General features: G+C 36.1%; 1 protein-coding gene across 5 annotated transcripts in view; it reads right to left on the bottom strand.

Moving 5' to 3' along the window:
- ATRNL1 (attractin like 1) overlaps window positions 1–26,151 on the bottom strand; it is a 464,278-nt gene that overhangs the window by 89,689 nt on the left and 348,438 nt on the right. Inside the window, exon 28 of one of the 5 annotated variants that reach the window (XM_029958557.1) lies at window positions 4,969–5,065. The exons of the other annotated variants lie outside the window; for them this stretch is intronic. Within the exon in view, the coding sequence (XP_029814417.1) occupies window positions 5,012–5,065 (54 nt within the window). The 3' untranslated portion in view covers window positions 4,969–5,011. Of the gene's footprint in view, window positions 1–4,968; window positions 5,066–26,151 lie in introns of those variants that run through there. 5 annotated transcript variants of the gene reach the window in all.

Raw genomic sequence — 26,151 nt, 5'->3', positions numbered from 1 at the left:
GAAAACAAACTGTGAAATGCCATGAAGTGCTTGGAAGCACTCACAAACAATTTTCTCAGTGTTCCCCTCTCAGCACTAAAGCCAGCTGTAGGTCAAGCCAGTGCTAAGACAAATCTGAGCTTTCCAGCTGTTGAAACACTTAAGCCACACCAGATTTTAAAGTGATGTCATAGCAGTGCAGTTATTACTCGCCTGCCACAGGATCTGCTGATGGCAGTTGAAGTTCTTATTCATCAAGGGTCCCAAATAATTGAAGCAATCCATCTGCTCTATGTACTGCTTTCTGCCTATACTGTCGTTACTTACTACCTTGTGATATTTGCCAGTGATGTCATACTTAATCAAGCAATTGGCAGCCTATTAGATCTCTTGAGAACTGGGCTGTCATGGAGCATAGGTAACTAAAATATTCCACCTGTTTCAAGCTTTCCCCTTGCAAAACCTGATGGGACATGTTATTTGGCAGTGAGTGTCATAACTGATCAAGCAGTTGCCAGACTCGTGCATATTTCCTGAAAGCTGTTGCTGTTTTTCATCATGAATTCCAGATAATTGAAATAATTGACCTGTTATAAGGCTCTGCTTTGACTCGAGCATTTTCAGCATTGGGACATTTGCCTATTGTCATATTTAAGAGCAGCAGGAGGAAGAGGCTTTGATTACTCTTTCACAAGATGTCACAGCACCACAAAGTGACATTATTTGCACAGTTTGTGTTACTGAACTGCCAGACACTACTCTGCTCTCTGCACTCATAACATGACTCACAAGTGCACGTGCTATGCAATATCAGTCCAAGTGTTAGAAAGGTATAGGAAGAGGAAATGAAGGAAAGCATGCAAGCTGGCTTTTCAACCAGGCTGATAATGGGAGTCCTCTTACTGCTCCCATGTGATGAGTAATTTAAACATTCCAGTGCTCTGTTGGTTAAATGAACTTCTATTAAGATTTTTTCACTAGTTGAGGAGCCTACAAATGTTTTACAGAGGATTAGATACCTGAACTTATGCTTTTCACTGCTTATTACATAGTTAAAGGGGACTCTTGCCTGTTGATTGATATACAGATCTTTAGAATAGTCCAATTAACTGTAGTGGCCATAAAAAGCTTTGATGTGCTCTTCTGCTAGGGGGTATAGATCTTACTTATAGTCAGATTATATTGCTCAGTTTTATTTGAGAAGAGCAAAGCACCACATTTCCTCACTAGATCACATCTCCCTCCTGAATTTACTGTATTCATCTCAAGGATGAATGCTCACTTGTGATCATTGCTCTGCTTAGAATCTGAGCGGGTCACAGGCTGACTGACAGTGACTGTAGAAGTCTTTCCAGCACTTTCATCAAGATCTAGCATTTCTGAAGCTGTACTTTAAGGCATTCTACATTTTGGCCTGCACAAACTACACATACAGAATTATTTTTAAAATATCTCTTACAACATAGCATCCACCTCCAGTAATGCCCAACTTTTCTAAAGTCCAAGTTTTTCTTTATCTGTAGCTTTTTCTTTTCAGCTCTTTATCTTCAACCAGACAACACTGAAATGACTAAAGAGAAATGTTGTTTTTAAAGGGAAAAAACCTGCCAAATCTTATACAGATGTACAGCTAGGAAGGATGTCAACAACATTAGAGTTACAATTATCTACCAACATATAAAAAATTTTGATTTTTTTTTTAAATTGAGTGTAAATGAAACCAACTCAGAAAGACAAGATGATCTGCTAAGAATAACTGTTTACAAGAGACTCTGGTATAAAAGGAATAGTATGCAAAAAAAGAAATACTTTTTCCTCGTATTACATCAAGCTTTTTAGAATAGAAAGTGTTAGGTGTGTCTTGATTAGACAGGTTTGATGTATATTACTGTAAAGTCACATCTTGACATTCAGAAGAAATTTACATTTCCATCAAAAATTAGACTCAGTACATGCATACAGGGACAGGCAGTCACCATAGGTTTGTGTGAGTAGCCAGCAATTGCTTAGCTTTCCCCATGCTCCTGACCTTCAGGGGGTCCCTTCTAACCTTCAGGTAGCAGCACAGCACATGCAACCCATGCACTAAAGCACTACTTGCATGCTTTTCCCCATTGAGAAATATCTTATTTATACGAAGGAACTAACCTAATGATAAATTTCAAATTTCTAATTTGTAAAGTTTATCCAGGAATCTTGATATCCAGCTCCAGCGAGTCTTTGTCAGTCATTGCTTACTTAAGGGAAAAAATAATGACAGAAAGGACACTGCTGTATTTATTCACACAACTGTGGGGTGAGGGAAATCCACATGTTGATGAAATAGCTTTTTTTTTTTTTTTTAATGTACATTGGTGATGATTGATTGGAGAAAATCAAAAAAGGTGACTTTACAGATAATTGGCCCTGACTAACAAAAAAAAACAACACTGCAGCTCTGCAGCTTTTTATCAGTAGTGGGATGCAATTATGCAACATTAATTAAACTGGCATGGCAATGAAAGGTCATGCAATATAAAGGAAGAAGAAGGTAGTCCTACACTATAGATAATATTACTGCTTGAAAATGTTTGTGCTTATACAGCACTCTTGGAGTGGGAGGGAAACCATCCTTCATTCAAATCACGTGAAAATTTGCGCTCAGATTCTGATCAGACTTAAGAACATGAAATAAAACAAGGTGATGGAAATAAAGAAGGCGTTGCAAACTTTATTGTGACTGCCTATCCTTTCATCCTGAACAGGCAGGTCTGCTCAGGAAGGGGTATATAACACCAGGCAGCAACATTTTCACTTAGTAGGGGGTCAGTAACAGTTTGCCAGCAGTAGTATAATTTAAAGTAGAAGGCCTAAATTTTCTTATCACTGCATATGTTTTCATTAAGATAATCTACTGCTCTCAATGTTATTTTTATTCATTGCCTCCTCCCAGTCACCAGTCTGACTGCTCCCAGTGCCAACACTCTGAAAGTAGACTGTGTGCCTCACAAATCTTGACCAAAAATTAAGAAAAAAAAAATAAAAATTCAGCTTTGTTACCAGTAAATAGTATTTTTTTCCAAAAGAAGTCACTTTTAGTTAGATTCTTCCCTGCCCACCAAGTTGCTTTCCCCCAGCTGCTTTATTTGCACAGACTAATTTGCTAGTGAATGAAAAACGGCAGCAAGTTTTGTGGCTTTGAAATAGAATTTCAAATACCCTAATAAATAAAAGACACAATAGCTTATGATGTCATCTCTGCATGCAATATATATGGCTTTTCCTGATTCTTTCAATTTTTCTAAATTGATTAGAAATACATATGTAACCTTGAAGGCCAAGAGCTTCTGAAGTAAAAAGCACTCTGTGTTCTAATGTTTATCACTAATGGAGTCAACTGTGTCTCTTTGCCAGAATGAAAGAGACTTGCAAAGATATTCCAATACTGCTGCTTCCTCTCTCATAGTAGAATTTAGACTTGGCAATGGGTAAAGATGGGCAAAATTGTGCCAGAGAACATCTCAGGGATGTACCTTCTCATTGGCAGGCTGGAATTGGGTTAGGTAACCTACTGGAGGAGGAATATAATGGTCTAAGTTGACAGCATTTGCCTTCTCAAGTTCAGGCTAGAAAGTTTGGGGTCTTGTTCTTCTAAAACAATAAAAACAAAACGAAGCAAAAAAAAAAAAAAACCAAACAAACCAACAAAACCCCAACCAGTTTGCCTCATATGCAGACACATTTCTCTTCCCTTCCAAAAAGAATACAAGATTGAGTCAAATATTGAAGTGATTACAGTGTTAGCAAAGAACAGAAATGGACCGGGGAAAAAATATTTTAATTTTCCTTTTCAGTTCCATAGAGAAATCTTGTTTTCAGCAGTTCCCTTTCACACACAAACCTCTCTTGAAATACTAAATAGCCTCCTTTCTCATATTGTTTTAACTTTTCACAATTACAGAGAGATTGCTAATGGTCACACTGAGTACTTAAATATAATTTATCAACAGGGTAAGTCAAACTTTCACAGCAAGTTAAGTTATGCAGGATACATATTTCAATACAGCACTATACCATCACAGTTAGTAACTGAAAGGCAAGCAGTTAAATTGCATGAAAAGTTTTGACAGAGATTGAGGGAAGAGATGTAATGAGATTGTCTTTGAACAAACTTAGTGGAATAAGCATTGATAAAAATATCAAAGAATTAATATTGAAAGTGAAAATAAGCAGAATAAGGAAACTCCCAATTCCTGGATTTTAACTTGATACAAAATCTAAGCAGAAGTGAACTTGAAAACTAGGTTAACCTCTCTTTCACTTTGCATTTCTTTTTTCATTGAAGTAGTGGATTTTTTAAACCTGTGTTTTTTTCTAACTGCACGGCATTTCAAATAGCAAATACATCTTTCTTTTCAAGTCTCTCCAAGTTGCTAGAGAACACCTTTGATACTATTCAGTGTACCCAGCCTTTTGCTTAGGCAGCAAACGCTACTCTTATGCACTGGTTATCTTGAGTAGCTATAGCGTCATTAACTTGTCTCAAATGCCCCATTTTTAGAGATTGTTCTTGTTGGGAACAATTTCAAAAGAGTATAGAAGAGCTGAAAAGGACTGAGTGTTTTAGATTAGGCTATTATAGTAAAATTGAGCATCCCAATCAAGTTCTTTGGTATCTAAACTGATTTATCACATCCTAGCTTTACTCTCTTAAAAGAAGTCTGAAAAAAGTATGCACCAGAAATTTTGTAGTAGCATTTCACGTTAGCCCTCCTCTATCCCCAGAGGTCAGATTCCAACTTAAATTATATTATCTACTAGAAAAGTAAAAAACCTCCACCTTAATGTTATATTAATATATCAGTGAGACATGTCCAACATCTCTGATGCTTTATCTAGTAGACAGTAATTAGTAGATAGTAGATAGTAATTAGTAGACAGTGGAAGTGATTTTGAGAGAATCCTTGACTGTTTGTAAGGTAAGGAAGCAACAAAGAAAAAAGTATTTGGGGTGTTCCTTCTGAGATAGCTCAACTACCACACCACCTCTTGCTCAGACACATAGCCAGAGCCCCAGTCTTCCTTCCAGCTTCTCCTCCAGCCAGTTCTATGAGAAAAAAGCAGGCATTTGGATGACTTCTGTGTACCTTACACTTCCTTGAAACTGTGACTCATAAGACCAAAATTATCTTATTTAACTTAACATTCTTGTATTGTACTCAGTTATTTAGTGACCAAATAAAGAGGTACCCTCCACACATCATATATCGTAATATTTGAAAAAGCTTTCAAATACAGACACTCAGTACAAACTGATGAAGAAAACCAGAGGTAACCAGGATTGTACTCAAATGTTACTCGTGGACCTAATTATAACATACAACCCTCCTGACTGCCACCTAGACAACCCCAGTATTATCTTTTAATCCTAGAGCTCTCTCAGAAACAGTAAGTTCCACAAACAAAGTCATCTGTCATCTGACAGGGAATGCCCCATGCCTACCCATGCAAATGTATGTTGAGGTGCAAAATTAGTTCCACAGCATTCATTCTACCAAAGAATTAAGGAGATGCTTTCAGTGTCAATCACTGTTACGCTTTCAGACTCAGGCTCTTTCAGAGAGACACACAAATCCTTCCCTTCCAAAAAACATGTGAAAGGGGGGATCAGAACATCCTTATATACAGCCTATTTGCCTCAAGATTCACAGAAACTGGACATGCAGATTCAGCTGCTTCTCACAGAGAGTTAATAACCTTTATCTTCCCAAAAGTTGTCAATATCAACTAGATCATGGCCCACTTTGAGAGGACACATTGCCATGAATTTCATTATCACTCTGCCCCCCAACAATGAGAACAATTTCAACTGAACCCACAGACTTCAGGCAAGTCATTGCTTACTGCACTGCAACACCCAGGGTAACCTGCCTGACACCCAGCTTTGTCCATGAATCTCTGCCAGCCATGGACCAACCAAACACCAGCAGCTACAAAATCCATCAGTGCAGCACACTCCTCTAGGCTCCTTGATGCTCTGCTCCATTGAGTCATTAGAACAGGGGGTAACACGAGGGGATTGAACTCCACCACTCCATTAGTCCTGTTTCCCTTCTCTCCTGTTAATTTCTGCATGAGTTTTCCAACTGTAAGATTAGTTTGTTTTCACTGTAAAAATATTTATAGTGACCTTTTAAAAAAGAAAATGTCCATTACTTTAAACTTTTTCTTTGGATTATTTATTATTGTGTTGATACAATTAATTAATATCTCCAATTATTTTCCTGGGCATGTTAAGAGGTTATTTTTAATAAAGCTGTTCAGATTACCAGGAGGGGATGCTTAGATATGCCTTGTGTCTTGGAAATTTACAGTTAGTAAAGAGGGGCTTTTGACAGTAGTGGTCAGGCACATAGCCTTAATATTGTTAAGATACCTGACAAAAGGAAAAAGCTATCTGAACTTAAGTCAGATGGCACACAGAGAAAGGAAGACAAAACGCATTCAATTCAGATTAATTTGCTTCTGATGCTTTTTGTCATTATTGGTTTTGGGTTCCTGAGAACCCAGAAAAAACCACTTCTACATTTTAGTGACTTTGATCCATAGAAGACTCAGAAATTAATTTCTTATTTCTTATTTTCAGCTTCAGGCCAACCCTCAAGGAAAAAAAGTAATCCAAAATATATCCAATGACAATGAGAATCCCGAAGAAAAAGATGCACATAGAGGAAAACAGAGAATTCATTCTTTTAGAAGATGGCCATTGCTACTGATTCAATCCATGCCAAAGGTCTCCTATCACATCTGTCTCTGGGAATAGACTCATGAAGGGATTGTCTTTGCTCATAATATTCAATATTTTCTCAACTATTTGAAGAAAAAAAGAAAAAGACCTCAATCAAAAAACTTTTAATATCTTTTCAAAGCAGTAATGATACTTCCTTGATATACTAATGTATCAATGGAAGGTTAATTTATCCTTATTCTATGAAAACTATCACTTGGCAAACAAAATCCAAGACACAGAATGACTAGCTGGTTTTATTCTACCAAGTTGCGCTAGAAAATGAAAGACAAGTTTTTCAATGTACAAGTAAAATATAATCTAAATATGCACTTCAAAATATTTTCCTGAGTATATGAGTTGGCAAACAAGTTTGCCAGTATATAACAGATTACTTGGCATTTTGTATATTCTACATCCAGCATTCCCACAATTTATTCAAATAAAGATGATCAAGGTCATTCTCCTAATTTGCCAGAGAAATGCTGCGTTTACATGGGCAAAGTAGGGCTCTGGGCCAGGACTCATGTTTACTGAGACAAGAGTTCATTTAATGGAATTTTAGGTTTTAATATTATGTAACTAAATTTTTTGTCAACACAAATCAAAGTACTTAAGGTAGGCTCTGTTCCTGCAGTCAGAGGCAGACAAGCAGACCCTTGCTCTCCAAGGAAGCCTTTTTGACCCAGACTGATGAATCTTGGCATTCTCTGCACAGCCACTTCAGTCTTGTACTTAGAGCATCTGTCCACAATGACCTGCCAGGAGGACAGAGTCACTCCTTTGCAATTCTGAATTTTAAGAAAGCCTTATTTAAATGCCAGGGAAGATGCAAATATTTATTAGATAGCCTTAGAAAACATGATTTGATGGTGCTTTTTATCATAATACTGCTGATGATCACTCCCTCAAGTCTCTTCAGAAGCAGCTAGGACTTTCCACATGCACTCAAGCAGCTTTTAAGAGGAAATGTAAGACTAAACATTCTGTTTTGAAATACTGCAAAATGATATGTATTATAAAATCGGGTTTTGTTGTGTGTTTTTCAATTTAGCATACATAATTTTCAGTTTTGCTAGTAATTCAGAAAGCTTTAATGCTTAATTAGTCTAAGCTTGGTAATTCAGCCAATGAAAACTAAAATGTTTAAGTTATATTAATTGTAAGCAATGTTAACAGTTAATTTTCTGAATGATGGAGCAACATAAAAACAAACTTGAGTAACACTATGATTAATTAATTGATTAGCTAGTTTATGTTGAGAATTATATTCAATAAGAGTCTGTCAATACAAATTGCTATCAATTGCCACTTTATGAAGTGCCAAAAATAATGGGTTCAGGTACATACTAGAACTAGTTGTCATGAATGCCAATGTACCACAGAGAAATGAATTGTTTATCACCTAATTTAATTTCAGACAGCTAACTCACTTGTAATAACTCATTTTAGCATTGAATTTTCAAGAACTTAAGTGTTGTTAAAAGCAGCAGCTTGTTGTACTAAGTCTGCAAATTTAAATTCTTCTGTAAATAATTTAAAGCAGACTGTAACTCAGTTTTGTCATTGATTACTTAGAAAATATTTAGCAATTGTATTCAACATCCTGACACCACCATTCCTCCCACTGGCAGCAAGTTTCATCACAAGTGCTTGCCTACTGCTGCAGTTTTAGACTTGAGTCTGTGCTTTCAATAACACTAGGATGGATGCAGTGTCCAAAGTTGCTTCTGGCTGACTCAGCCAAAACACTTTATGGGTTCACTTAGGTCATGCATGTTAGCAGATATATGTGGGGGCATTTAATACACTTAATTTCAGCATATCTGGACAATTTGATGTCCAGATGCTGAAGAAGAAAATGCAGAGAAGGTTCACAGCAGAGTGAATGGACAAAAAGTTCCTCTTGTTTGGGGCAAGTGAGGGGTTCAATTCATCCTATGCTTTCTCCATCCTATTTCTGAAGTCTTTTAGGTTACTTGATGGCAATTGAGAGCAAGGAAAGTTAAGAAAAAAACCAGTCTACTTGGAGCCTTTGAAAAATTATGCAAAACATCAGTTTCTTAAAGGCTCCGAGGAAGCAGTCAGCTAGAAACAATTTAATACTCTTATGGAAAGACCTCCCCCTTTCCAGATTTCCAACAGTCACTGAACTTCAGTTAGCAATGCCCAAGTCAAAATATGCAGTTCCATTATGAAATCAAATTAAGATGGCATAATTATTTGAGTTTATTAATTTGCATAAAGCTTTACATCTAGGAACTGTGTCAGTCCATGCCTACAACTGTACATATATGTTCTTGCAGCAGTTTACATTTTCTGGAAATCAATATACTATCAGCCTTTTTTCTTTACTTTGCAAACAAGACATTGAAACCAATCAATGTTCCAGTACACTTGCAACAGGTATCTGACAGAGTACTCCAAATTGTACTCACGCTTGTCAAATACTAGTGAGCATAAAGGTTACTGCCAGTTCCATTGATTTACTGCAGCTACCTCACGCTAGTATGTAGGATACTCGTTAGTTGCTTTATATTTCAAAATAACTATAGCATTAATACTCTCCTGTAATCTGTGACTTCAAGTAAGATCAACCATAGTTGAAAACAAGCAGCAATAAACTAAAAGGTTTTGAAAGCCTTTTCAACTTTAGTAACATGAATTGTTATAATAATAATTAAAAAAAGAAAATCCAACAGCAAAGGCTTTGAAATGTCACCTCAAAAAAATAGGTCAGACTTTTACTTCCTATCTTCTTTTTTACAGCATGAAAGGGTGTCTGGGTTTTGCCTCATGACTTTTCTCCTTATGGGAGCTTTCATAAATCATATCTGTTAGCAAAAAGGAATTCATTGACTAAGCCTATCCTAGAGCTAACAGACTGAGCTTCCACTGGGAAGATGCTGCAGGCTGAACATAGATGTTGGCCAACCTAGTTAAAAATTTAACAGCAGATAACCAGCACTACACTAGCATCACTATTTATTACATGCCACTCAAAACTTCTTCCTAAGTGAGGAAGTATTTTAGCCTTAGCTTCAAGTCAGACTAATACCAGAACATTTTACCTCAACTCAAAATTCTTTGTTTCTCCAAGACTCACATTTCCTTCCCCAAGAACATTAAATAGATTTTCTGAGATAGTCTTGCTCTTAGTGTTCCAGGAACAGCTTAGGATAACCAGTTTCAGGGAGCCACTCTGTTCTTTCCATGACTGCTTTGGAGCACCCTACACTGCTGTCAGTGTACAGCAGAGCAAGGACAGATTACAGCAGCCCATTTCAGAAGCAGACCATTGCAGGACAGGTGTGCCTTATCACTTTAACTTTGCAGACATACAACTGAAACCTCTAAAACTTCAATTCAAAAAGCCTGTCAGAGTTATTTTGACCATGTTCAAGGAGCCTTTGGTAAGAAAAGAAATAATCCTTTTTCTTGGAGGGTTACTCCTGAACAAAATTGTTTCAGTGTTTTGCTGTACGGATCCACAGCTACACTAACACAAATGAGGAGGTGATCAGAGATGGGAACTTCTAATTTAAATCATTACCTGAGCCAACACCTCACACATTATAGGTATGCTGTCAGGAATCAAATCCCACCTGTCAGCAAGTGTTTGATTGCTGAAAGGCAAGGGGAAATAGGGCACTTGACATTTTCCTTTTAGGAGGGAGGATAAATTAGGAGTTTATATATTTATTATAACCACACTTAAAACATTAAAGGAAGATTATCTATATTCACTAAATCAAGATAATAGTTTAGTAGACTTAAAATACACTCCCCATCCCTTAGTATGTAGTGAACTTAGAAAAAACCACTTAATGCTTCAGTTTTGAAATTTTTTGGAAGAAATTTTCTGTAAAGAAACATGGTCATGCTTCATTAGTTAAATTCCCACAAAACTAGAACTACAAGAATTTGAAATTACATCAGAACAAAAAAAGGTTGTATTCCAAGGTTGCAAGACATCAGCACATGACCGAAAACCCATGAGCAGACCTTACTTTCAGTTCAGCACCAGAATTGACTGATCCAACTAATAGTATACATTAAAATACAGGCAGGTTATAATAAATTGTATTTATGATGAAGTACCAACTAGTAATTCTATTGGCATCCTATAATAACTGATACCTGAGTCCATACAAGCCATTACTTTAATCATTACGCGGGAATAAAGTCTTTCTAATAGAGCTTTCAGATTATAAATAACATTGATCTATACGAAATTGTTATTTACCATTGATGGGTACTGTGTAGCAAGACAACTTTAAGGAAGATATATGCATCACAATTCATCACAGCTGAATGCAAGGTCCTACCTAAAGAGAGGATGCCATTCATCCTTAAGGGGGAACTGGGAAAGGGAGTGCAGGGATGTTTTCATACAGCATTTTTAAGATTACGTTTATTTTTTACCAGAACCCTACCAAGCATGAAGCATTAACAAAACCACACCAGTTTCTGATCAACTCTCAGATTTCATCCTTTGGCACCAGTCCTAGTCCACACAAGGGAGACAAAAAATGGAGAACTACACTGCATTCAGCGAAGAGTTCCAGAACAAATTGTGGTCTGGGAAACATGCTTTGCAGTGATGACAGCTCTATTTGCTTTACTGAACAACTTCTAAAAGACTATAAATCAAAATCTACAAGTACTGATAAAAGTACAAGACTCTGAGACCACTTTAATAGACAAAGACAAAACAACCTTAAGTGGCTCTTAAATTTATCACAGCTCAAGTTGATGCATTATTTTTAACAGATTCATAAAACTAGGTGAAAAGGATTAACCATTGGAAGACTCCAGATCCATATCCAAAAGTTCAGTTGTTACTGAAGTAGTCTAGAAATGAGAATTGTCTAGAAATGAGAAAACTATTGATACTTGTTTCTCCCAGCCACCCACCCCCTCAAAAAAATAAAAACAAACCAGCAAATAACTGCTTTTTACTGACACCTAAGTCCAAAACCAAATAAATTCCTGTTGATACACCAAGAAACTTTTACACATGCAAAATTTATTGCAGTCTAAACAGAGTTAATGGCTTCAGTGTTTATGTCTTACATAAATACGTGCATGAATACAGAAGTAAACATTCTTCTGCTAAAGTTTCTTATAGAACAGTGAAAATTTCAGGACTAATTACACCTAAACAAAGTAAAATTTTGTAACCTATTTTTATTATATTTCTAGGGCGAGAGACAAAATTTTTTATTCTAACTTGAAGGGCAATTTGTGAACTACACATTACAACAGTACAACTGGATTAAAGGCTTGGACATCACTCAGTGCAGAGATTAGAAAAGCCATCCCCATTTTCTGTCTCCCAGGACAGCAGCTGAGGTCATGGGGTCATTTTTGCACCAAATTTGTTGAGATCAAGAAACCTTTTCTCTACAATAGCAGAGCCACAGCTATGACACCAAATGACGAGAGCAGCCCACAGTCTTACATTCAGGTCATAGAAATCATTCTCTGACTGCTGGCTGATGATGGCCTGGAACACCCATCTCCTCTATTTTCAGTGACTGTTTGAGGCAATGAACTACTGTACAAAGTACAAACACAGCAACCCTCTATCTGTTCTTTGAGAGCAGAAGCACAAGCACCTAACTTCAGGAGACCATTTTTAGATGTAAATCCTGACTTGACAGAAGTAGATTTCTGCAGCCTGTTTTAGGTACTTTTGAAGAGGCATCCCTTTTCAGTATTCCCTGTTGGCTTTGCTCCACACACGGCTCTGGATTCAGTTCTGAGTCAAGCATCTAAAAATGGATTACTACAGCAATAGGTACTACAATAGCAAAATCTTCTGGGAGAAATTTATCCCAACATTTCATTCTGTGTTTTTAAATTGACAACATATTTCTGAATGAGTTCTAGTTAAGCCTTGTATTTTTAGGAAAACCTGTAGTAATTACTGGGTTATATTTTATGACCTCTGTTATGCTGAAAGCCATATCTAGACTGAAGATGGAAAGGACCAATATAAATCTATTTATGAGTAGGTCACTAGACGGGGAACAAAAAAACCTGGGCTTGCTTCCAATTTTTCTCTGTCAGTTTTTCTGCGTGTAGAGTGGGATGGATATCTACTAATATATAAGAAGTATTTCTAAATTTAAACATGAAAATAAGCACCATTTACTAATAGACTGTTTCAAATAGCTACAAGGTTATTGAAATACTATAATATTTGCTTTCCTTCAAGGGTTCTCATCTGCATTGCTCAGATTTTGCTACTTAAATAATGCAAAATTATAAATCAGCAAAAGGACATTCACATTTCAGGAAGCCTGACTCTGTACCCCAAACACTAACTCAACTTATTAAAATGACTCTTAGATAATACTGGAGTAAATTCATCTTGTTAGTTGTGACACTTAAGATAATCTGGAGCATTGCCAGCATTTCAGAAACTTTGGAGCCACACTATTAGCACAGTAGTAACTCAGCTTCACATTATAAGGAATGAAACATGAAATATAAGTGTTAATTTTCTCTGAACGTGCAAACACAGCAATGGGAGACTTCAGGTCATGTTCATACAACAGGAATATTTGTTCTGCTACAAAGAATACCTTTTATTCCTTTGAAATCACTACTCTTAATCTGAATCCATCACATGTAGAAATACCTATGACTCCATTGCAAGTACTGCTGAAGAGAAGTTACGTCTTCTCAAATACACCTGTTTAAACAGTATGGCAATTTATGAGGAAACTACTAAATTTCATGCATTTATTTTAATACAAAATCTTTAATCCTGAAAAGGACTATACAGTTTATCTTTATGCAAAGAGATTGAAAAATACTTTACTAAAAAAAAAAAAGAAGTTACTTGGGTTTTCTCCTCAAAGTTAGTAACAAAGTCTAATGAATTTTAAGAGATTTCAGAACGCTAGAAATATTGATATTGTTCTCCCTTTACTCTATTCAAGTGTGAGATTCCTAGAAAACAATTGTTAAAGAGTCACATTCAAAAATCATAGGCACAACTGACTGTTTTCACTAAGATGCTACTGAACATAGCCATGTATGCAGTAATTCTGTGTTTTAATCTAGAGTTTCTAGAAATTGAACACAGAGTCATAAACTGAGAGTTACCTTTTCACACAAGAAATTAAACAGGATTGCACCATGGTTTTCTTATAATATGCCTACATTCTGTCTTTTAACATCAGAGAGGATGCCTCACTCCTGCACAAAGCAGCATAAACTGGTTTCTGTTCACATATTTCAAGCTGATGTCCCTTTGTAGCAATGGACTGCATCCATACTGTACCTACCTGTGTGCAGGTTCCCAGGACTGTAACAATAGCTTCTCCACAGCCTTCCTATGACCTATCCCCCTCCAAAATGCAACATCTTTCTCACTCACCTGCGTTACATACATTTTGTGATCACACTTATTGCAGGTCACAGCTCTTAATTACAACTCTCCACCCTTTTATTTATAGCGGGTAAATTGAATCAATTTTATTCACAAGATACTCCACATATCCACTGGTTTTAGAGACTGAGATAATTTACCTTCTGGTATTAATCAGCTATTTGATAATGAACCTCAGACCACTGTAACTTTGGAAGGGAAAGATCTGGGTCTCCACCCAGTGTGGGAAGCCTCATTCCCATTTCATAGATCATTTCCAAGGCCCACATATCACAAGGTCAGTGATACATACAAGGCTTTATAAGCAGCAAAGAACTTTTAGATACTTGAGAACAATGGTTTCATTTGTAGCCCTTTTAAAAAGACAAAGCTGGTACTGTCTGAATCACTGAGAAAACAACCAGAGGTGAACCAAACTGCCATTATTAGCAGTGGGGAAGACGAGTCAACAAGGATGCATAGGCTTTCTTTAATTCCATGAATATTCCATTAGTCCTTATAAATACTACTGCTGAAGGTTCACTAAAGCAATCAATTTTCAGAAGTTTCCTCCATCTTAAAACTTACTTTACAAGCATCATTTTCATACTATATTCTGTGACAGAAGAGCTTATATAGGAGCGTAACATAAGAGTTCATTTGGCCCTACATCTCTGATAATGGGCACTTTATGAAATATGAACTTCCTTATCTGTGATATATTATCTTTTGCTTGAAATATGGCTAATTACTGTCATTCATTAGAGATGAGACATTTGAGTATCATTTCTCGTGTCACATTGACTTCAAGTTGCTTATGATTGCTTTAAATTAGTGACAGTGAATTTCTGAATACAAATTTTAGAAGATTCACTATGTACCTCATAATTATTAATACACTGTCTTAACTGACATTTCCAACTAAGGAAAAGGGTGTCAATACTAAAACTAAATAGATTCATTTTCACATTCATTGCAGATTAAAATATCTATAGAAGCACATCGGTGTTTGCATTAGTAACTTCAGGTCATAGACAAAGGACAGTTTCTCAATTTGTACCTTAAATCATTACTTTTCCTTAATATTTTTGTATACAACTCTGTAGATTCACTTTCCAAGATAACCACTTTTCTATTTCAAAAGCTATTTTATATCATATACTCAAGAGTTTGCTCCCAAGACAGAGATACAATAATCACACAAGTAGTTCTGTTTGTAAATTCTATCACAGTGCAACCTACTATAAAATTGTTCCTTCTGAATTTAATGCATATCCGTAACCGCAGCTGCCTACTTTCTTTTAAGTCAGATGGACTATTTTCTAAAGGACAGGACTTCACGTGAATATGTTCAGAAGATTAGGATATGCATTACATTATCTACAGCTACAAGTTAACACATAGCAAATATTGTCACTAAATATGGCTTATCTGTTGAAAGAGATGAAAAAGAAGAGATGGCAGTTAAAAGACAGATTTGAAGGATACTACTAAAAAAGAGCTCAGGCTCTATAACCAGCTCTGTTGTGAAAGCACTTATAGCTTATTTTTAACACACTGACTCTTTTGTTCATATGGTTTAGTGATCTATCATGCTTAGGAGAAAGGTATTTCAAATGACTTTACAATACCTAAGAGTACACAATTCCATCATGCCTGGTTGATAACCAGAGCCATTACTAAGATACAGTTTATGTTATTCAGATGTTTGTATGTATCGATTATATTTGTTAACACACCTGTTGACTTAAAATACACAGTCTACATTCTTAAGGACTGAAATATGTCAATAAATCACTGAAAGAAGATGATGCCTTTGTGATGGGGCTGAGACTCTTTAATTAGTCAAATGAACACACCTATTCCAAAAAGGAGGTACTGTCTATTTAAGTAAAACTTTATTAAAATAAAGAAGAATGGCTAGCCTATTCCAGAGAGGCTTCAGCAAAAAATAGTCACATGCCCTAAAAAGAGATGATTCTTAACAGTAGGCTCTCTTACAGTGCAGCTGGCAAACACAAATAAGAAAACTATGATTCACATGTTACCAAAAAAAAACCAAAAACAAACAACCAAGCAAACAAAATCAGACATAGAGAGACAAAAAAAAAAATTTTTTCTCATTTACTAAAAGCACTACTTTCTCTTTTGTTTCCTCTTTAAAACAGTATTACCAATTTGCACAGTATAGAAAGCAGCTTTGATATAGTTCCCCTTAACTTTAAATTGAACTCCAGCCAAGGCATCCTGCATTAAAAAGAGAAAGAAAAGAAACTTTTCCTCCCACAGCTCACCTCATTTCCAGGATGCTTTCCATGGTAAACTATTGCTGTTCACACAAAGTTCTTTCTGGAGCATCTACCAGCAAAACTGGTAACAGCCTTTCTCAGGAGAGCCTGCAAATATGGTGTTTATAGGGCTCTAAGCTTTTACAGCTCTATAATTGGCCACAGCTGAGGATACGTAAGGGCCTGTGAGTGGGATCTTCAGCAGTCCTTCCTGGGTTGGTACCCTGTGAACTATGTCTAGTTTATCACAAAGCCTCTAGACTAAAAAACATTAAAAACCCAGCCCAAACTCATCTGACCATACAGGAGCCACAAACTCATAATGGTGTTTTGTAACTGCACATGCACTGCCAAAATCTAAAGATATCCTTTAAAAAACACTGGGCATAGTGTACAGAGGTACATGTTGCAACTACTAAAATATAAGGTCAGGAAAAGAAGAAAGGAATGTAGGGGTGGCATAAGAAGAAAAGCTCAGAAAATATGTCTTACCAAGAAATACCAGCAGAAAAACACTGACCACTCTTACATGAACCTACTGAAGGAAGTGACTTTACAGCAGTTCTTTGATTACACTAACATCAAAGCTTTTCTAGTTGATGCAAGAACTTTATACCCAAGTTTTTTCCAAACATACAAAAAAGCCTGAAATCCCGAGAAATATAGATTTTGGGTTTTGCTAATGTTTTACATCTGGTTGAGTCAGTAGAGAGAACATACAGTACCCACAGGAGAGAGATAATGAGTTGGGGAACCACTTAAGCCAATTGGATTTAGACAACTCCACAGGACCAGATGGGATACTGGGAAATGACTGATTTAATTGAGAAAATGCTACCATCTTTGACTAGTTGTGGTGATCACCTGATATTCCTGATCTCTATATAAAGGCAAAGGTTACACATATCTTTAAGAAGGAAGATCTGGGAAAATTCAGACTGCTCAACTTAACCTGCTTCCCACCATTGTCAGAAAGACCATGAAGGAAATTCCCCTAAAAGCCCTGTCTGAGCAGGCAAAGGACAAGAATTTTAATAGGAATAGTCATCATGGAGCTATGAAAGACAAAGTTTGCCTCACTAACCTAGTTAATTTTGGTAATGATATGACAGGCTCAGTGCAAGACAGCAGTGCATGGTGTTAACCTTGACTTCAGCAAGACTCTCAAAGAAGTCTTCTATTGCGAGTTATAGGTAGCCTAGGCATTAGAAGAAAAGTCTGGCAGCACAGGATTTGTTCACTGTTAAAAGGAGAAGCCTAAGTTGGGATCTTATTGCTGATTCTGATAATGCCATCCTTTTCTGGCAGGGATAAGACAATGGGCAGTAGAAAGAAGTTTCAAGAAAGGAGATTCTGATGAAATATTAGGAAAAGGCTTTTCACAGTGACAGAAGTCAAACATTTGAACAGGAACAGTGAGTTTGCAGAATTATATTCCTTAATAATATTCAAAACACCATCAAGCAGGGCCCTAAACAATCTCACCAAAGGTGGCTTGACTTTGCTCTGGGATTTGGCTCATCCCCAGTCTCCTTGACTGATGCATGACTACAGCAGCTTCCTTCCAACCTAAATTATCTATGATTCCATTGTGCATGATGAATGCTATTTTTGAAAGATTAGATTTACCGCCTAATTCAAATTCAGTAAGTGAAAATATTGAATTTCAGCTTAACATGGACTCTCCAAACAAGGATCAGTTTCTTGGTCCTATTAATGTAAAGACTCTAAAACAGCTGATGGGAAGATGAGATCTCTAGTTCTGTAAATACTCAGCTAAGGAATAGCTCCATTTGTTTGTCAGAAGTGCTCACCATGTAACAAACCTAGTGATCATAATCTTAGAACAGAACGGTGTTTGGAGAAGATTTGCATACAAGAGAAAAGCTGGCTAGTTAAAAATGGACGAGACAGGTGAGGAGGGGGAAGCATATGGAAGACCCTATAATTACACAGAAAATGTACCAAGCAATGATCAATTATAACCCATTGTACAGAAAAGCTTTTGAATTCCTCTTTCAGTCCCAGCTCTCATTAAGTAGCATTTCTGAATAATGCTTTCTACCTTTCCCAGTTGATTTAAAATTGTTGCCCCACATTCTGGAAGATAATGAGTTCATTGCACTATTTTCACCTCTTAGGGTGACTTCAGTTTTATGATATATTTGGACTTTTTAAGCCCTTTTGAAAAAGTATCTGAAATAGAGTAACACAGTATACCTCGGCAGCAAAGGCTATTACAGCAATTGCTGTAAAAACATTGGCTATACCCTTTGCTTCCTGTGCTGGCTTTCTAAAGAATATAAATTCAGGGTTTCAGACCTTATCCTCAAGATACTCAGTGGCTGAGACGGCACATCTAAAACACTGCCTGAAGTCTGTAATCAAACCTTTCTCTTTTTCTTTTTCTTTTTTTTTTCTCATCTTGCACAATGGAACTTTTCGGAACAAAACCAATTCCAAGTATTACAAGAGATGTAAGGTCCTTTGGATTAGGTCACTTATGTTACTGAAATATTACCTGGTCTTCATACTTTCACAAACTTCCCTATCCTTTACCCCAAATCCTATGCAGGTTTCTCTGACTTTGCCCTCTCTCATATAAATGCAAACATAAACGAATACATCAAAAAACCCCAAAGCATGACATCACACACTAAATGCACTGGTTTTATGCCATTTCCAGTTGTGAATATTAATGGCTACATGAAGTGCACACGCACATTTTAGCACTATATCAAGGCTTCAGAAAATATGGTTTGGGTTGCATTTAAATTTTATCAACATGTTACCTAGCGAAGAGGTCATGTTGGGAGAGATATAGAAGCAGTCTTGTGTCATTTCATGGGTGTATGTTTTGTGCATTTTAATGTACAGATAATTGTTGCTCACAAAGCATTAAACTATGCTCTTGTATTACCCCACCCTAATTATGGCTTTCCTTCTGGACCCTGTACTGTTTGAGTACCCCTTCCAGTTCTTTTCTTACTCCCTTTTCACCTTGAGCCGTTACATTTTCATAGAATAAAAATCACCAATAAGACAGACATCTGGGTTAGTTTATTTAAATACTTCTTTAGCTATTTATTTTGCAAAATAGTGGCAAACTGGTTATAAACTGTTGCTAGATGAAGACACACTGTACTTTGCTCTCATTTCATTGAATATTGTCCAATAAAGTGTCCTAATAGAATAGAAACAAAGGCTGTAACTATTCTGGAGAAAAAGAAAATTTAATATTCAGATTGCAGTACTTCTATCACTTAATTATATTGGGAAATGTGAAAACTAAAATATTTTCTCATTTTAAAAAATATATTTCTGCAATTACTCTGCATTTAACCATACATCCATTGTTTCTCAACAAATCCATCAGAGTAAGTATGGTATTTCACTACTCTCATTTTAATGGTATATTGGCAAATATATGTTGTGCTGCATTTGGGCCTGGTGTAACTCTACCTTTCTTGAGTTCAACAAGTGAGTGATGGTAGAATGTAATTCAAATAACATTCATGACTGATCCCTGAAAGTACATAGAAGTACATGGCAGTAAGTTCTGGAGATTATTTTTTATGTTTTTTTGACTTTTTTAATAACAAAATGCTAATATTTTCTCTTTTTTTAATATATATTTTTTATGAAAAATAAATAGAAAAGAAAGACACATTTTACAGCATCCATATGCCCAGAAGGAGATGATCTCACTGGATTTCATTGCCAAAGTCATGTCAGTGACTCTTGGTATATTTAGTGCTGATCTTAAAGTGTGTCCTACACTTGTGTGTTTGGTGTTGCAAAACATAAATTATGTTTGTGAGTCATTGGATAATGCTCTTTTCTGCTCATAAAATGATATTTAAATGTGCTCAGAAGGGTATTTGATTCCTTCTGACTCCTATAACTTGAAAATATTCTCAATATAAAATAGATTGCTGGCCTACTTTTCTAATAGCCCAGTGACTTTTCCTTTAATAACCATTAAGTTGTTTGTAGAAAAGAATAATTTTATTTATTAACTCTGTCTTGCTTATACATCTTTTTTAAAGGCCTAAACAGTTGAGACAAGAAGCTGACAGCAAGTGTCTCTATAAACTTCCCAGTTTCTTACTGAAAGCTGGATAATAAAGATAAGAAAAAGGTCATCTCGCCAAGGATATAGTACAAAGAATAGCATTTGGAAAGGCAAAACTCTACTTTCAATAAAATTCCAATAAGATGAATATATATACCAAAGACAAAAAAAGAGAAAGTTTTATTTCTTAGGTATCTCTTAAAAACTTTACTGCTCCACACTAATGAACAATAATGTTTTACAGGCTTTGTTATAGTAAGCTCTAATAGATTTGTAAAGTACACTACATTTATAGCTGGAAGAGATCACATATCAAAAATACTGCCCAATTTTTAAAGGAGATAGCCCTGATACAAACCTACTGATCTTTCCAATTTCACTGCAGTCTTACTGGCTTTTTAACTTCTACTTTACTTCAGTGTCTAGTTTACTGCAGTATGCCATTCATACTCTTTTGATTTCCAAAAGAAATTGTACAAGGAGAAGGTTCCTTTCAGGATCATTAAAGAACCATACAATTGGGCCTAAAATCCTGATTAAACCTACTCACTTTTCAAAATCTAATATTTTGCTATTTTCTGTTATGAAAATTCATGAGATAATTACTGAAAATAACACCTTATACAATGTTTCTACCTCTGCTTTGCTAAAGTCAGTGAATGGAATCCATGCCCCATAACTTACATAATCAGCCTCCTCCTGGCGTCTTTTAAAATTTGAGTTACTCACACCAGAGTGATCTAGTCTGCCTGTAAGTACTCCCACACCTTCCTGAACAATTGGTGTAAATCTGGAAACTGTCTTTTACAATGTGCAGGGGAAGAAATAGGACTTCTCGTCTTCCTCAGCACGGGAAGTACATGGACCTGTTAGAGTGGGACCTCTGAAGGGCCACAAAAATTATAAGAGAGACAGCACACCTATCCTACGAGGAAAGGCTGAGACAGTTGTGGTTGTTCAGCCCAGAGAAGTGATGGCTCTCAAGAGATCTTTAAGAGAGCTTATAAGAACCATGTGGACAAATTTTTAATAGGGCCCATAAGCGAGAGACAGCAGAACAGTGGGGGTACATGCTCTACCTAAACAGGAACAAGCTCTATCCTTCTTGACATTGAACCACCACACAAACAGAAATTCAAGAGTCACGATGTCTAATGCACAGCAGGCAAAACCAAACTTGGACACTGAGATGGAAAGAGAATACTCTGCAGCTCTGGATCCTGCCCACAGGGAACATTTTACATCTGCCCCCTTCTAGAGGACTGGCCAGGTAATCCAGGCAGTCAGACTCCCCCTAATCTGTTCTGCTTTCACCATCTGATTAATCCTTGTAGGTGTAAAATTAAGAGCGTGCTCCCACAGAATGCCTGGGGCTATACAGGTATAGTACCCCTCAGGCTCAGCGCTTTCCCACCTCATGGACAAATGCTACTCTCACTATATTATTGTGCAAAAGGTTCCCATCTTCAAAATCAGTTTCGTTGTAGTCCTGACCAGAGATAATATTTCAGTCTTTTCCATGGACTTAGGTAAAGTTTAGCTAATAACTCTGAAAGCTTAGTCTGTTAACAAGTAGGAAAGTGCCTGCTCGGTTGAATAGTCATGCAAAGAAAGGAAATTGGACGGCTGCCCGAAGTTTAGGCGAAGGTTTAGTCATCTGCTGTCCTGGGCAGGGGTATTGCCTTCTACAAAGTAAATTGATATTCACTTTAGACACAAATTCAGTTTGATAGATGCAATAGAATGATAAAACTTCATTGAAAATCGGCATAACCTATATGATTACCTAACGGTACATGCAGATTGTCAAATTTTGTGAAGAAAAGCAAAGGCAGTGCACTTCTGTCTACTGCAGTTTCAATATGTATTGTTAGCACGTAGATCTTGACTATAGAGCTAGAAAGCAGCATGAATGTAAAGTCTCTGAAGCAAGGCTAAGGACTACAAGTGGCTAAATACAAACAGCACTCTACAGTACCCATTTCCACCTGGAAACATGGGAGATAGCTGATGAAATATTATACTTTCTGTATCTACTTCTTCTCCTTTCCTTTTTAAGAGAGAAATGTCCTACTTTAAAGGTGAAAAAAACCTTCTGATCTAAACCCAAGAAAAATGCTAAGAAAATATATGTAACTAGAAAGAGCAGCAAGTCAGAGAATGGCATGCACAAATCAGGTTAACAGAAAGGTCCAGTCAATTAAACAAAGAAAAAATTCCATCTGTGTGCTTTTTAGTTATACAGATAGCACAATTATTTCCATGCTTTGTTATGTTCAGTTTAAATAGTTCTGGAAATATCTCTTTGTCATGGATTTGCTATCCAAAGGCAAGATTCCCATGAGCAAGCCTTGTTCAAAGACAATCCTACAGATACTTATATACATACATTTTGCTTTTGTGTTCACTGAATGTTGTATCCATCTACTTTATGAAATAACACTTTCAAAAATTGAATTTATTAAAGGTAGAGTGTCATTATTTATAACAGACATATATAAACACTTCTGCTTGAAAACAGTCAGAATAATTATTTTGATACTTTGAATTTGCAATTCTGCATCATTCAACAATTTAATACTTGTATTCACAGCATGCCAATATGACTGAAACACCTACACTTAGCTGGCAAGCAAAAATTCCTACTAATTGTTCCAATTGAGCACGAAATTTCTTGGCAATTTTATTCAACACAATTTCTGTAGTCATCTGATTATGCAATACATGCGCCAAATAAATTTTGTGAATTGGAAAGATTGATTTTATCAAAAAACTTGAACAAAATCAGGTTTTCCAGACTAATTGTGAATAGACAGATCCTACTGCTCATACGCTAATAAGCAAAGGTTTTACTCTCCTGTTAGGATGAAATATTAGGACATCAAACTCCATCTAGACAAATATCCTATACATCACGTTTCAAGTATTCTTACAATGTCTGTTTGCCCATGAAGGTAGATTGACTCAACAGAAATAAACAAGCAAACCAGAGAATACAGGGATTGAAAATATTTTTCCTGCAAATTTAGAGAGTGAATATATTCCAGAACTGATCTAGAATTTTAAAATACTTTCTTTAAGTTAAGGACTCATGCAAAACATCAGCAGGTTTTAAGGTGTTAGTGTATATCTTAGCAATAACACACACACAAAATTGGTCTATATGAAAAAAACATGCAGCTTATTCCAGGCAACATTTCTCAGACTATTTTTAGATTACCCATATGCCAGAGAAGAAAAATATTACTTAGGAATCTTAAAATACTGTTAATGTGATTCTGTGCAAGGAATTGAACATCGATACACTTTACATTGAGTTAGTATACACAACACATAAAAAATCATAGCTGTGACCCATATGGATGACCAGCTATGTTATTTGTTCCGTGTTTTTTCTGAATTTGTTCTGAATCACAGGCTCAGAACATTCACACATTGCTAGACATAAATTTAAAGAGAAGCAACAAAAATCTCATGCAAATGTAAAGATGCTTAACTGGGCAGAGCTACACTGTTGTAAGTAACCACTGAATGAGGAATGAAATAGTATGAAATCTAAAATTCTTATTTCGTGAAAAACAGTTCATATAAAGAAGGAGGTAATGCAAACCAAACAATGCTGCTTTGGGGCAAATGTTTTTCCCTAGTGGAATAACCACCAAATGTGAATTTTGAATACGGTATAACATCCCTTGCACATGGTATCACAAAAGAATACCCAAGATGAATCAATCAATTGGAAAGACTATTTGAAAGTAGGATTTAAAATACAGTGACTCAATAGTTTAGGAGAAAGTTTTCAAGATGAACAGGACTGAAGGAGTGGGCAGAGAAGGCAGTGAGCCATCAAGGTCGAAGTGAAGCACAAGATAATGGAGTTCTTGAGGCAGTGGACAGCAAATTTAACATGATCTTTGAGTAATACAGAAAAGCAGAAAATGTGATCCAATATAGATTCTTCTCCTCATGTCAGGTGTATCATCTAACTACAATTTTCTGAGATCTAGTAGTCTAGGATGCACGGATTTTGAAAGGTTATAAAAATGGTAATGCACTGGTTAAGACAAAAATAATTACATCATTAATACAGACTTCAAGAAGAATATTGAAGATATTCCAGAATGGATGGAGATCATGTTTGGCAGGCCTACAGTCAGGGAGAGACTGGGGTCAGAGATGACTTAACAGTTTCTGATCTTGCAAGAAAACTGAGGACATAAGTCAACGAATATAACAGCAAAAGTGAAAAGAAGGGTCATAAATATTCAGTAACAGAAAACTAACACTGCAATGAAGGTAATTAAAGTGTTCAAACAACAGAAATGGAATGTTTTCAGAGAATATGAAGAAGGAAGAACTAGGTAGCAATCAGAATAGTAATAAAGACAGAGCTGAAAGGAGGTAGCTAATGCAGCTATGGTACATGGTACCTGAGAAATGTTTGTCCATACTGTTCTAAAAAGCTTCCAATAAAAGAAATTCCATCACCTCCCCAGGCAATTGCTTTCAGTGATTCAGCTTTAGTATGAGAAGCTTTCCCTGATACCTTCCTAAACCTTCCCTACTACAATTTAAGTCCATTACACCTTTGATGCCTGCAGTGTACGCCAAAGAGATTGTTGCCCTCCTGATTGCCACCAACCTTTTGCATATTTGGGAGTTATTATTCTGACTCCTTTCAATAGTCTACTCCAATTTTCTTGACTTTTCGTTGTAGTTCTATTTTCTAAGTCTGATTGCTCACATTGTTCTCATCTAGATTCTCTCTCCTCTGGTCCTTCTCGAGCTACAGCATATAGCTCAAGGCTCTAGCATGACTTTTAAGTAAGCAAGACATGAAAGTATAATGGTCTTTGATTGTTCCTATTGATAAATACATATTGCTTTTATGGTCACTGGAAACAAGCTGACCATTCTAGGGACAATTGCATCATTATCTTAAATAAATTATTACTTTTTTACAAGAGGAGAGAAGTTATGCTCTGATACTGAGACTAAAATTAGGAACTGAGAATATCATGGGGCAATCTGATGACCTGTACCAAAGAGTTGGAAAGAGTCTGTTCCTTGACATGAGACATTATGTCATCAATATAATGCAGGTGCAATCCTGATGAAATATATAAATAGTTTCTTTTTGCACAAAATAATGAAGTATGCTTAGATTGCATTTTCAAAAATTATTCACTTCGGTTTATTCAAATTATTCAAGAAAACAAACCCACCTTAACTGGTTTTATTTGTGAACCAAGCTAAAAAGTCCCTTTATTGGCAGAAGAAGCCAGCAACACAGCTTAATATATACTTCAATTACTTAAACTCCACAAACTTCTAGTACAGGATTTTAATGTGTTTTGGTAAGTCACTCGGATTTCCAACAGCCATTCTTTGTATAATGATAGCTGCTGGTGTCAATGCACAGCTTCCAATTTTTTTACTCAAATAAATGAAAAATAATGGCTGATCTTTGCTTCATACATATCAAAAGTGCCTGAAATTCAAAACTTATTTAATGTATCATAAATATTACTTACTAAAGAATATTACTTGCTAGAGAAACAAACCTAGATTTTTTTGAAATTCAAAAAACTTGACATCATCTTACCTTGTCAGAAGCAGAGAAAAATCTAATAACTGTAACAATTCTAGGGGAAACGCA

The sequence above is a fragment of the Manacus vitellinus genome, unplaced genomic scaffold (assembly GCF_001715985.3).
Source record: "Manacus vitellinus isolate BGI_N305 unplaced genomic scaffold, ASM171598v3 scaffold_15_pilon, whole genome shotgun sequence".
NCBI lineage: Eukaryota > Metazoa > Chordata > Aves > Passeriformes > Pipridae > Manacus > Manacus vitellinus.
The sequence above is the reverse complement of the archived record's forward strand: the minus strand, read 5'-3'. Positions and strand labels throughout refer to the sequence as shown.